The following is a 14,074-nucleotide window of genomic DNA, read 5'->3' on the forward strand; positions in this document are numbered from 1 at the left end:
ATGGGATTGGTCTCTGGGTCTGGGAGGTCATCAATGCCTCACTGAAGAAGGACCAGTTCCCTGCCCCTTTAAAGGAGGCAGTAATCAGACCCATCCTGAAGAAGGCAGCCCTGGACCCAGAGGTGGTCGCCAATTACAGACCGGTGGCCAACATCCCATTCTTGGGCAAGGTGTTGGAGCAGGTGGTGGGACAACTCCAAGCATTCTTGGATGAAACGGTTTATCTGGAACCATTTCAGTCCGGCTTCAGACCTGGGTATGGTACTGAATCTGCCTTGGTTGCCCTGTACGATGACCTATGCAGGGAGAGGGGCAGGGGGAGTGTGTCCCTGTTGGTTCTCTTTGACCTCTCAGTGGCTTTTGATACCATCAACCATGTATCCTTCTTGATAGGCTGGCCGGGTTAGGAGTTGGGGGCACTGCATGGCAGTGGTTCTGCTCCTATCTGGCCGGTTGATTCCAGAAGGTGGTGCTGGGGGACTGTGGCTCTGCGCCATGGCAGCTATGCCATGGAGTACCACAGGGCTCTATTTTGTCCCCCATGCTATTCAACATCTACATGAAACCGCTGGGAGAGGTCATCAGGAGGTGTGGGCTACAGAGTCATCAGTATGCTGATGACACCCAGCTCTACCTCTCTTTAACATCTAATCCAGGTGAGGTGATGACTGTCCTGACCTGGTGCCTGCCCGAGGTAGGGCTGGATAAGGGCCAATAAACTGAAACTCAATCCAGATAAGATGGAGGTCCTTTTGGTAGGCGGTTCGGGTTTTCAGGTAAGTGATTTTGGTTCTGTCCTGGATGGGGTAGCACTCCCTCAAAAGGACAGAGTCCACAGCTTGGGAGTGCTCCTTGATCCAGAGCTGTCCCTGGAAATCCAGGTGACAGCGGTGGTAAGCAGTACCTTCCTCCAGCTTTGGCTGGTCCATCAGCTGAGTGAACACTGCAGAGCAACAGTGATACATGCCCTGGTAACTTCCTGGTTGGATTATTGTAATGTACTCTACATGGGGCTGCCCTTGAAAATGGTGTGGATACTTCAACTGGTACAAAATAGAGCTGTCAGGTTGCTGTCAAGGGCCAGTCGTTATTCTCTTATAACACCGATCCTCTGTCAGCTACACTGGCTCCCAACTGAAGTCTGGGCCCAATCCAAGGTGCTGGTATTAACCTATAAAGCCCTAAACAGCTTTGGTCCAGATTACCTGAAGGATCACCTTCCCTATATGCCCTCACGTCCCTTAACATCGGCAGGGGAGGCCTTGTTCTGGAAACCCTCCTTGAGGGAAGTACGGAGGATGTCTACATGGAGGAAAGCCTTTTCCGCAGTGGCACCCAGACTATGGAATGCGCTCCCCAGAGAGGTCTGCCTGGCGCCAATGCCAGGTAAAAACCTTTTTATTCAACCATCATTTTAATAATCAAGGGTTTTAGACGTTTTAAGATTTTTTGTTTTCTGTTTTCACAGTCACATTTCCTATTTTATTTTTCCTTTCTTATTTTTTAGTTTATAACGTTCAATTTTAGATGTTTTAATAATTGTGGTTTTATTATTTTATTATTTTATACTATGTAAGCCGTCCTGAGCGCTTGTAAAGAAGGAAGGGACATAAATGTTTGTAATAAATAAATAAATAAATAAATAAATAAATAAACCATTGTGTTTAAACTGCAATTGATCCACCAAAATAATTTCCTGAAATTCAGTGTCTGCTTTTTACATCCATCTGTAATACATTAGTGGGCTTAAAAAGTGGTTTATCTGAAGTGTTGTGTGAATATACGTGTGTTGGGAACATTTTGGGGGTTGACATCTTAGCCATTTGCTGTCTAACCTATGTGTAAAGCTTCCATGACTTAGCAAATTTGTGTCCTTTAGAATATGGGAATTTGTTTACATATTAAAAAAAAAAGGAGGCACATTGAGTAATGTCAGGAGAGGCTGTAGTTCAGTGGTACAGTACCTGATTTGTGTGAAAAGGGTCCTGGTTTCAATCTCCAGATAAGGATAAGAAAGAATTCTGCCTGAAATTGTGAAGACTAGCTGCCAATCAGTGTCAATAATATTGGAATAGATGGACCAATGTTAAGATCGTGTCCTACGTCCCTCTGCCCAGCTATCTGCCAGTGAAATCCTCTACTGGGTCTCAGCTCTGTCCATGAACAGAAGAAAGCCTTCTATTCAGCTCTTTAGATGAACAGAATTCCTCCTTGGATCCTATCTTGGATCTAAGTCAGGATTTCTTTCCACATTTTTATCTGCTAGGAGCTCTCAACTGGCTTATCAAAATGCTTCCAATTCAGTTTGAAACATAAATACAGACAATTGAAACAGTGATCCAAAAATAAAACCCCTAAAATAAAACCTTAATCATACAACCATCCAAAGGCCAATATCCCCTAAAGGCCAATTTTGCATCAGTTTTATTAAGTTTTGTTGCTGTTGCTGTTAAAGGTAAGGTTTTTTGCTGATGCTCAGTGCCATAACAGATCAAGCTTTTGGAGAAAAAGAGAAAAAGCCTATGATTAAATAGGTGATAACTTTTTCATTGATTACATCAGTTTCAATAAATTACAGCAGTTATACTGGCTACTCATCCAATTCTGGCACAATTCTGGTTGGGATGTATAAAACTCTAAATGGCTTAGGTCCAGGCAGCTGAAGGACTGCTTTCTCCCATATGAAACTGGCTGAGATCTTCTGCAGAGATCCTTCTCTGTGTCATGCCAACCTTCTGATGTATGACAGGAGCTTGAGAAAGAGCTCTGCATTTTAACTTGTATTTTAATTGCTGGAGAACCTGGACAAGAAGGTCCTGTAGTACTCATATCTTGTTTGTGGTATCCTGTGGACAGCTGGGTTTGGTTTGGTTTTTTGTTTCAGGATGAGTACCCTACCCTAGCAGGGTTCTACCCTAGCGGACAGCTCTGAAAGTAAACTGTCATTTTCAAATCAATAATAGTCCTTGGCGCCAACAACTGTAAAGTGGTAAGACAAAAAGCTGTTATGGCCCCAGGTCTAGAGAACTGGTCCACCCCTAGGAGGTTTCTAGCCCAATAAGACATTGGTCATCCCATTCCAGGGATGACCCCAAAGAACCCTTTGGTACATTCCCTGGAAGTAAAGATTTGGCCCCACCATCAACCTATACCTCCAAGAATTAGTTTTCACAAGCCTTTCAGTTCTCTCAACCACATAGGAACCTAAGGCTACAAATATAACCAGGAGTCCTTGAAAGCTGCAATCAGTACTCTGTGGGAGGTAGCACTGGTCAGAGCATTATTAATCTCTTGAGTTTACTGTTTAGAACTGCTGATCAAATATGATGCTTGCTGTGCTGCTCATAGCTTCCTGTTATCAGAGCCTTCTTGAGAGGCTTACTGACCAGCTGCTTCTCCTGGGGCTTAGCTCAAACCAGCACACAAGCATTCTTATAAGTACATGCAGAATACAGATATTTTTTTCCACCATGTTTCATTTTAGACTTGCAAATCTGTTTGCAATGTAAGAAAACAGGAAGATGTGACATGGCAGCAGAAATATGAGTGCTACAGAGCATGTACATATTGCCTATCTCTCACTACCAAATGGTTTCAAGAACCAACACCTTAAAGACAAGGAATACACACAGATAAGATCAGCTATCTGGACTTTCAGAGAAAGCTTATCTGAGCTTAAAGTGCATGGTTCTGGGTGTGATGGATGAGTTCTCCAGGAAGATTCAATGGGTGAAGCTCTTCTGCTAATAATATGATAGGTTTCCATAATAGACATGGGTTAGTGTGTTTATATGCCTACATTTCCTGAACACATGCCACCACCAAAATGAGTTAAGTGAGTAGGATCTATATCATAACGAAGTCACCAGCAAAGTCTACATTGATTTTAGAACTCTGGGATAACATTATGTTTTCAAAGAAAGTTATGAGAAAGTGCACTATTTGTATATGCCTTTAAAATCTGTTCTCTGCCTTTAGAGACAGTTTAAGGACTACGTGATGTGGCAGTTGCTATGGTAATGACTACCTTCATTATTGATTACCCAAATAAAAACTTGTGTAAACCTACGTAACATGCTGGCATAAAATGCTCTCTTGGGGAACTTTAAGTTACACTTCTTTCCTTTAGTCAATTTCTCTCTTGCTTACCTCCTGCGCATCTCCAGCTCAATGTTTCCTTTAGCAATGAAAAAATGGTACCAGCACAATGGCTGTGCAAGATCCATATTACTTTCTGTAAATTAGCATGCACATTCCAGGGAGATCACACATTGTTTCCAAGGGTATCACATGAGCATTGGGGAATGTTTATCTTCCCCGATACTAAAACCACAAGTTGCTATTGCTGGATAAATACAATTTTCTCCACAGCAAGCAATTCTGAGATTCTAGTGAATGCTAAGGGCCCCTATTGGCCAGTGCCAATATTATTTCTAGTGAGTCATAACGTAACCCCCCCCCCCCAGCTGTTCCAATGCTGTCCTCCTGGCAGACGTATTCTGATATACCCAGAAGACGTGGGGGCTGAGGGTTTCTCAACATGTTATTCAAGAGCGCTCATTCCTCTAGCCTTTTCAAATCAGAAGCCTGATGGGCACTAGCAAAGTTATTTTCTGCCTTATGGCTAAATTCTGCTATTTTCTCACCTTAAAGAATATAGAATTTTAGACTGTATCCTTTACTTCTTTCTCTTAAAAAATGGGGTTCAGGGCTATTTCATGGGCTAGGTGGTCATGTGATTACTAAATGCACCTGTTAAGCTCAGAAAGAGTCATATTTTGGCATTTGTTCATAACTGCTTGTCTCAAAAACTGTGGTTGTGCTTAGACAAAAGTCTCAGTATGAACAGGGAGCAATTTAAAGGCAGCAGAACTGATCAATGGGACAATTAAAAAGGGGCTGCCATGGGGCCCTAAGACTTCTGGAAAACAGACTAACCACTCTGCAATGTGATTGTTCTAGAATTGATACCTTAATTATGCAAAATAGCACAGGGAATTCATTTAATGGAAAAATAGCTTACAATTTGCTCATAGGAAATTTATTAATAACTCATTCAGGAAAATCAATTTTTCATTAGCACCTTAATGCTGTTACCTTACAATCTGCAAAGTAAGCTTCCAGACTCTGATTACAACAGGTAGTTATTTGTACCCATATAATTACCTAGCCTTACAACCTACCTGACTGTTCTCAGTTGCAAAACTACAGCTCAAGAAAATAGGTATTAGTTTTGCCTCTAATTAATAGTCCCCATTCTAGGTCTTAATAGATATTTACCTCAGAATAATGAAAACAAACTTGCCTAATAGTAACATTCAATGTTATGCCAATCATAGGCTTTGCATTTTCTCCATTAGCAGACTAGGCAGAGGTTTTTAAGAGCGCTATCTTACAAGGACAGGAAGCTTCCAAGTACATCTTGGTTTAAGGTCACAACAAGCAAATGCCGATCCTTCAGGGAAGTGTACAGTGCCAACTGCTACAGTATGTCTACATGTGGCAGGATAGAAGGCCATATCTTGCTGAATGGTGTTTACCATGGGCTGATGTCACAAGAAAAGCATGAATTTTTCAATCCACCTCACTACTTCTTAGACCCCACAAACACATCAAGGATTGACAGGCTGTACATGGAAGCATGTCCTTTCTATGCACCTCTTAAAAACAGAGCAATACCGTCAGGCTCTCTAGACTTTAGGCTAGGGGTGGAATATCATGCACCTACGTACAGCATTTGCTCTCTTCATGCAACTTCTCACACTCCTTGCATTCTAGTAGAATGGAACACTCAGTGGAGTTTTGTCTTGTCTTGCCTCTGGCAATTTCCTGTCTCATAAGGAGGAGGAGGCAACATGGATATATGCTACCAGGACTTAATCCTGGCCAATGGGGAAGAAATAGTTGATGAAGTGAAAGTGGCAGGAACCTTGGGGGAGTGTGACCATGTTATGTTGGAATTCATGATAGCAAGGGATATGCATACTAAATGTAGTACCTTGGAGTTTAGGAAGGACAGTTTCAAAAAGCAAAGAGAAATATTGGGTGATCTCTCATAGCTAAAAGAGATCAAGAAGGATGTGAGATCATGTAAAGTGACATATTGAATATGCAACCACAAACAATTTCAATGAGAAGGAAAAAAGGCAGACTTCTACAGAAAACAGTGTGGCTGCATAGAAGACTTTTTGAAAAGCTGAAATTTTAAAAGACATATATGTAAGATGGAAAGACAGATATATGGGTAGAAAAGAGCAGCCCAGATCTGCAATGATCTGGCAGGCCTGCTTTGCTTTGGTCTTCTACAAAGGGAATTATATTGACTTGGGAAAGGCAGAACAAATGATATAAGAAGGAACATCCAGCCCTGGATAGGTAAGACAATTGTTAAAAAAAACCTAGCTGCTTCAAATGACTTATATCCCAGAATGCTGAAAGAGCTTGAGGATGTTATTTTAGAGCCTCTGTGTATAATTTTCCAAAAAGTTCTTTGAAAACAGATGAGGTATTAGAAGGCTAAAGACTGGGAATAGTTAAATACTGTCCTTATTTTCAGAAAGGAGAAAAACAGAACCAGGAAACAGCAGAGTAATCAGATTAATGTAGAGATAAGGCAAAATCTAGAACAGATTATTAAGCAGTTGGTTTGTCAGCATCCAGGCAAAATGCATTAATTGCTAGGATCCAGCATGCGTTTAACAAGCACAAGAACCCAGAGACTGTGGGTTATATGAAGGTTAAATAAACCTCACATAATCAATCAACGGTTTTTTGGTTAGATGAGGATTATTTAGGATTATTTAACCCTTAATTAGCCATGGTCTCCTTGAAAGGTACAAGTTGCAGGCACAGCTAAAATGTTTTAAATAGCTATAGTCCACATAGCTTAAATGACTGATGATGACCTGTTCAGTTATACAAATTAACCCAGTTTATCTTTTTTTCATTCGAAGCATTTGACACAGTTTCCCATGATCTACTTGTGGACAAGATGGAAAAACGCAGGCCATTAGATGGCTCCACAGCTGACGGAACAACTATACCCAGCCAGTGCTCATGAATGGGTCTTTGCCTGTCTGCAGAGAGCTGCAATGCTCTGTCCATGCCCTGTGCTGTACAACTTTTAAATAATAAATATCTTAGATTATGGTACTGAGTGGACTGTTATCAAATTTGCAGGTAGAATGAAACTGGGAAGGATAGCTAATACCACTGAAGACAGAACCAAGCCTGATTCCTTATTTTGCTTGAAAAATAAGGAATTTTGTACTCTTATATATATTCATTGATAGGTTTGTAAACGTAATTAGAATTCAAGAAAGCAGTTTTAAAAAACATATTCAAAATGATCTTGGCGTGGAACAGTGGGCTGAAGCTAATAACACAAAATCTATGTAAAGTTTTGCATTTAGGTACCCAATAAAAAAAAATTGCACAAGTATAGGAAGGGTGTGAGGAAAGCTGGCTGGACCTCAGTATTTGTCAAATGGATGCTGGTGTCTTAGTGGCTCAGAAACAGAATCTGCACCAGCAATGAAATCTAAGGTGGCATTAATAGAAACAGGATGGCAACATCATAAGAAATGAACTTCTGTAATGTGCCAGACTGAGGAATCAGATTTTAAGGATGCTGACAAACCAGAGCATGACCTTTGGAGGGCTTTCAGGAAAGTGAGGAAACCAAATCCTATGAAGAATGATTGAAAACATTGAGTATTTTCAGCCTGGAGAAGAGAATAAAAAACAGGAAACATAGGAAGTTGCTTTACACTGAGTGTTTTAGTGTTGCAGTAGCCTTGCTGGCTAAAAGTAATACGTACTAAAATGCATCTAGAAGGCATAAAGGTATAGAAAGCTATCATACAAATTAGACTCATGAATAAGAGAGATGAATAAGAACTACAAGCTCAGCCTCCTTCTACTCAGCAACCAGATACCTCAAGGGAGCAAGAATACTAGAAGACACTGAGCAGCAGTAGCCACTAAAGTAGTAACTTCAAAAAGGATTTAGACAAATTGGTGATAAATCTAAGGCACTGGCCATTGTAACATGTTGCTGCAGCTTCCATAAGTTAATTATACACTGAGTGAAGGAGTACTTTCTTTTATCTGACCAGTTACTTCTCACTAGTTCATTAGAAAGGAAGCAAACTATCTTTCTTAATTACTTTTTTCCATACTGTACATGATTTTTGAAATCTCTAACCTTTCCTTCTTTTATCATTCTTTTAAAAAGGGAGGGAGCTCTCTCCATCCAATCAAGATGATGCTTTCAATGCCTTGTTCAGCCTGATAATCCTATACAATTCTGTTTCAGTAACCAAATTATGCAAACTATTCTATATATGATGGGGCACACCTCTTAGTAAATTCAGGACAACAGCTGAAAGCATTAAAGACTGAAAAAGTTTGGACACAAGCCAGCTTAGGGAGGAAAGGAGGAAGAAACAGTAATGATCTTGTTTTCCAAACAAACAAAACTGATCTAAAATATAGTCTCATTTCAAACTCTCTGTGAAACCCAATAATAAAGACCCAACTTTTCCACTATTTTGGCACAGTCTGCTTTTAAAATGAGATGTCAGGAGTGTACTTAGCAACAATCTGCATTGAATGCTGCCAATGACTTTAAAAGGCTTAGAAATACTCAACAAAAGCACTGATATCATATCAGAAGTACAAATAATAAAGAACTCTCAACATATTTCTAAAGCATAAAAGAGGGAAGAATAACTTGCATTACAGGTTAAAATCAATCAATCAATACAACAATGCAAAAAGAAATTATTGGCCTGGAGATGCAATCCTAAGCATACCCAGTTAAGCTCCACTGAAGTCAATATGATTTATCTGCATGTAAAAAACATTAAGATTGAGCTGTCCAAGGGTTTTCTGTGCCTAGAGAAACAGACAGATTTCTGGTTGCATTGTGGTCTTTTAGTATTAGTTCCCATCTTTGCATTTTACAACCATGCTTTTGAAATACAATTAATCTATCCATCCAACATAATTTTTGTTCAATTATTAAAAATGTTAATTGTAATTCATGTACTTACCGCTTGACAGATAATTGGATACTTTACACGATTTATTCCACCAGCAAAAACAGCAAAAGTGAGAGCAGTATGGAAACAGAAGTTGAGAAGCATGTGCCAGCCTTTTCTGCTGATTCGAATTGTGCTGTTTAAAGTTAAAATAAAGCAATGTCACATGGCTACAGTGAAAAGTATCACAGAAATTCAAACAATTCAATGATAATGAAGCCATTGTTTCAAATGCAGGACTCCTTTAGGTGATCAGAAATATTTGAGACATAATTGTATCCTGCATCAAGAAACGTTACCTTCATAAACGAAGAACTGCAGTGCTTTTTCTTCAGTCACCATCTTTAATCACTTTGCTGTTGCACTGAATTCCGCATATTACTGCTCTTTGAACATTTGTTCACAGCTACATTATTATCTATGTGATCACTCAGCTTGAGATCACTCAGATCTAACAGAAATCATTTTTTGAACTATGGACTGCCTGGCCTCCCTCCCTCTCTCCCTCCCCCCCAACCCTTCTGTCTGCTTTAGCATTCTACTAGCCAAGGGTTGGCAACCTTAAACACTCAAAGAGCCATTTGGACCCGTTTCCCACAGAAAAGAAAACACCAGGAGCCACAAAACCCTTTTGACATCTAAAATAAAGATAACACTGCATATATTGCTTTTTACCTTTATGCTATGTATAAAAAAACTATAGTGTGTTGCATTTATGAAATCAATGAAAGATTCTTTTATATAATCTCCATCTGTGAATGTCTTCCTATGCTTGACTATTTTCTGAGCGGCCACAAAACTAGCATATGCAGTTGAATTTGCAGACTTAATCCACTTCTTGAAATGATTCTTGCTCAAATCAACCTTTTGCATAAGTTCTGAAATGGCTTTTTTTCTCTCATCACCATTCGGATATTTTTCAGCAAAGGCTGTATGTTTATTCTGGAAATGTCTTGCAACATTTGACTTTTTGTTGTTTGCCAATTTCTCACCACATATTACGCATACTGGTAAATCAGTCTCGTCAGCAGTGAAAGCAAATGAATCTGCCCACGCACCATTGAACATTCTGTTTTCTTCTGAAACTTTTCTGGGATTTCTCCATGGTTGGCCTACTGGGGGTTGAAAAGCTCAATAAATCACATGCTGGCGGGTGTCACACACTGGCAGTTGTGACACATATTTTGAGCAACAGGGAGCTGCAGCAGAGGAATGAAAGAGTCACACGCGGCTCCGGAGCCGCGAGTTGCTGACCCCTGCACTAGCCCTTTGAATATGTAAACAAGAGACAGCCTGAAGCAACTTACAAGAGGCTGTCATACAAACAAGCCCTCAAGAAAGATATGCTACTAATGGAAACACAATTGCAGTTTTCTTATTAAGCTTAATTCACGGAGATGTCAAGCATTAACTATCCCACACTTCCGACAAGGAAGTCTATGGACTGGCAATCTGCTATTGAAGCCGCTTTTAGTATTGGATTAGATCTAGTTTGCATGTCGTATCACTTCCTGGACAGCTGAACACAAGAACTGTTGGGGACTAGGGGCAGTATTCCTTTATGGGCAAGGAATACACAGCTGCCAGATGACAATAAGAGGTGCTGCTGAGTTTCATAGAATATCAGGGTAGCATGAGTGCAGTTCTTTCTTCTAGACCGGAACCAAGGAGGGTGTCATTAAATAAACATAGACAGATCTTGTGTGTGATGAGATGAAACTCCCAATTAATCAAATGTCGGCAAAATCAGGCACACAATACAATAGTTATTTTTAATTTATGTTAATACAGTACAGTACAACAGCATTTCTGCACAAATTACTTGTAGCAACCATACTAAATGGCATCCATACACAGTAGCAAAATCCCTGTTATTATGATAGGTGGCGTGTGCAGGTGCATCAGTGTGGAGTTTCATTGGGAACCTCTATACCACATGTGGGTATTGAGGAGGTCCACATCCACTTTAATCCCCTGAATACTGCCCTCTACAAACTGAAAGTAACAGTTACCACTGAAACTCCTCTGTGTGCCACAGAGGGCTACTACATTTAAATGCAGTTCCTTTGCAATATAAAATACTTGCAGCATTCAATAGTAGCAAAAGAGCCCTGCAAATGTGACTGATTTTGCTAATGTCATTTTTCGGAGCAGTACATGTAGCCTACCTCTGCTTTTTACTGCACGTGAAACACGTGAAAAATGGACTTCACAATACCATTGTCCTCATGTGCATTGGAAGAAAAGTAAACATACGCACATTAAAAGAAAAGCACAGGAAAGAAGAAGGCTAACAGTGACCCAACCCTGCATGTTTGATCTCTTTCTGAAGCCTCATACCTTCCAAAATCGGGCAAGAGCTTAGATCAAATTTGTATAGAAAAGCAACAAGAAAATCAAGGGTGACTCCAGTTAATGCTAACAACTGGCACTTCTTTTCTTACCTGTGATGCACAATATAGGTGATAATTGAAGCAAAGAGGCACAATAGCATAACTGCAGTACATGCATAGACCACAGGGTGCAGGAACTCCCCAGGGTACTGGGATAGGGGCCACACAGTCTTCTGATCCTACCAAGCAAGGAAAACAAAACAGATTAATCTTCTAAAGTTACAGAGGAATAAGACTGTAATCTCAAAGCAATATTTGTCCCCAGCTCAGAAAAGAGTCATCTTGGACTTCTGGGGAGGTTGTTTATTATTTTTTATTGATCTTAATCAATGACTTTCATCTTCAAAGGCAAATTCAGGATTTCCCATTGTGTCATCATAGAAGCTGTGTGCTTGAAGGGAATCCTGTACTCCATCAAATTTACATACTAAAAATAATAGATCCATTCTTGTTTACATAATCAGTTGTACTAAGATGAAAAGAGATTAGTCAAAGCATCTGCAAGCCAGCAGTCCTTGTCCTTTCCTTCAACTGTCTTGTCCTCTGATTAGTTCCTTGGATGTTTTTGCAAGTTATTTCAAACTTGTCTCAAGCTAACTGTAATTGATTACATACACAACCTACCTTCACATAGCCTCATTCAAGGATGGAAATCCTACACTGAGAAAAGGTTTGCTAGTTTTATACAAAGCTAGGAACTCAAGTTCAGTCATAGCAGTTCCTTATTCCATCTACTCTTGCTTTTCCATGGCTTTGCATGGATTTTTTATCATTACTATTTTGAAGTACAATATAATGATTGCTAGACAACAGCTAAGGATAACAGCATTTGGGAAAAGCCATTTCAGAGCAGTCACACATCCATAGCAAAACAATATAATAAGGAAAGAGAGGAATACTGAAAAAAGTCCACCTTAGTGGTTTTATCTGCACTAAGTTCCCAACTAGTCTGAAGGCATCTAACTCACAAGATCAAGCACTAGCATCAGGGACCTTTAACTGCTGGCATTCTACTAGCCATCTGTGCCTAAACTCTTGAAACATAATTTTAAAATTCAGATTTGGCTATCTGAAGAATTTGTATTCTACTTTGAGAACAACACATGATGAGCCTGTGTAGCACCATTGCTTTGATATAATTCCCTAACCGTTTCCAGACCATGATATCTGGAGCCACTTAGAAACATAAAATTCAATACTATGGCAAGGCACAATAATAAAATAAACAATTAAGCATATTTTTTCAACAGATTTAAAACATTTTAATTATATTAATAAAATTTAATACCAAGAAGCACTGAAATGCCAAGAAATTCTGCTATGACTAAACATCAGTTCCAGCACCAGCAGAATGTACCACCAGACTTCCTTATAATTCTTCTAAAGGTCAGGAGCTGGTCAGAACAGCAAGCTTCTATAAACAACCCTTAGCCAGTCTGTCAGTACTGAAAAAGCCCTTAGCCTACATACTTCAGGATGGTATGGAAAGACCAATGCAGTGGAAGGACCTGTGCAGGTATCGCCTATGTTCCATTCTTTTTTGTCCATGATGATTTTCTACATTTTCGCTGCTAGTAGCGAAAAGACTAAACAAGAGGGCAAAAAGTTCCCTTACAGATGGATCCTTTCATTGTAACAGATGAACTGCACACTGCACACTCTGGCCTGTTTCCTGCTTGGTTGCTTCTGTTGCACCATTCAACCCACAGCTGCAAGGCTGGCATTGGCATGGGCTGCTTTCTGGACAGTCTTTCTTGATGCACCCAAATGTTCTTCTTGGTGCTGTTTGCAGATGGCATAAGGTGCTTCATTTGCTCATTTAGATACCCTTGCTGCTAGTAATACTTTCCTTTACAATGTAACAGGAATATTCTCTAAAGAGCAAAATCAGTATTTTAATGAGAAATTTAAAATGGAAAAAAGAAATGTGGAGCTGAGGACTTAGTCCCAGATAAGTGCCATCAGGTTATTTCATGTACAAAAGGAAGGATCTGATGGTTAATCTCTGAGAACCACTGGGATTCTGGGCTGACTGACAAATGCATACAAATCAGTTCATATTTCATCATTGTATTTATAACTTATTGTTTGATATTCCACATCCAAATATACAAGCAGCATCCATAAAATATATTATGTATGAATTGATGTCAGCTGAGATGGAAGCTATGCTTTTGATGCTTTTTTGTGACAATTGTTTTCACAGAACAACTTAGCACTTGAGGTTGTAGTTACTGAATTATAAGCAAGCACATGTGAACTCAATGTTAGCAACTGAACGCATCCATTTTGTAACTAGCATTAGCAGTTATTCCAATTACCCTGGTAGAAGATTTCCCATCAAGTAGCCAAATCAGCAGATACCCTATTCACACAAATTCCTAACTACCATGATGAAGAGTCCCCTGCTTTCTGTTTTAGGATTTTCGATTTCAAGCTCTTTGCTTTAGAAATTATGCAACAGAATTGCTTGACACAAGCAAGTTCTCACCTTGTTCAATTTTCTAGTCATTCTTACAATATAAAGTTGTATTCCTGCTGTAAATGCTGCATGCAAAAGCCCCACTCTTCTATCTATCTGTGCAGGGGTATTAATCTCAGCTTTTCCACAGTAAGCCTTGATTTCTAAGGCTCCAT

At 39.7% G+C, this 14,074-nt stretch overlaps 1 protein-coding gene across 1 annotated transcript in view; it reads right to left on the bottom strand.

The window, feature by feature from the left end:
• The window catches only part of ADGRA1 (adhesion G protein-coupled receptor A1), an 84,063-nt gene that overhangs the window by 59,644 nt on the left and 10,345 nt on the right, over positions 1–14,074 (bottom strand). The window contains exons 2-3 of the mRNA XM_044420714.1: positions 11,489–11,616; positions 9,057–9,180 (exon numbers count right to left, since the gene is read on the bottom strand). Coding sequence (XP_044276649.1) covers positions 9,057–9,180; positions 11,489–11,616 — 252 coding nt within the window. The remainder of the gene's footprint in view (positions 1–9,056; positions 9,181–11,488; positions 11,617–14,074) is intronic.

The sequence above is a fragment of the Varanus komodoensis genome, unplaced genomic scaffold, assembly GCF_004798865.1.
Source record: "Varanus komodoensis strain SLA01 unplaced genomic scaffold, ASM479886v1 scaffold11, whole genome shotgun sequence".
NCBI lineage: Eukaryota > Metazoa > Chordata > Lepidosauria > Squamata > Varanidae > Varanus > Varanus komodoensis.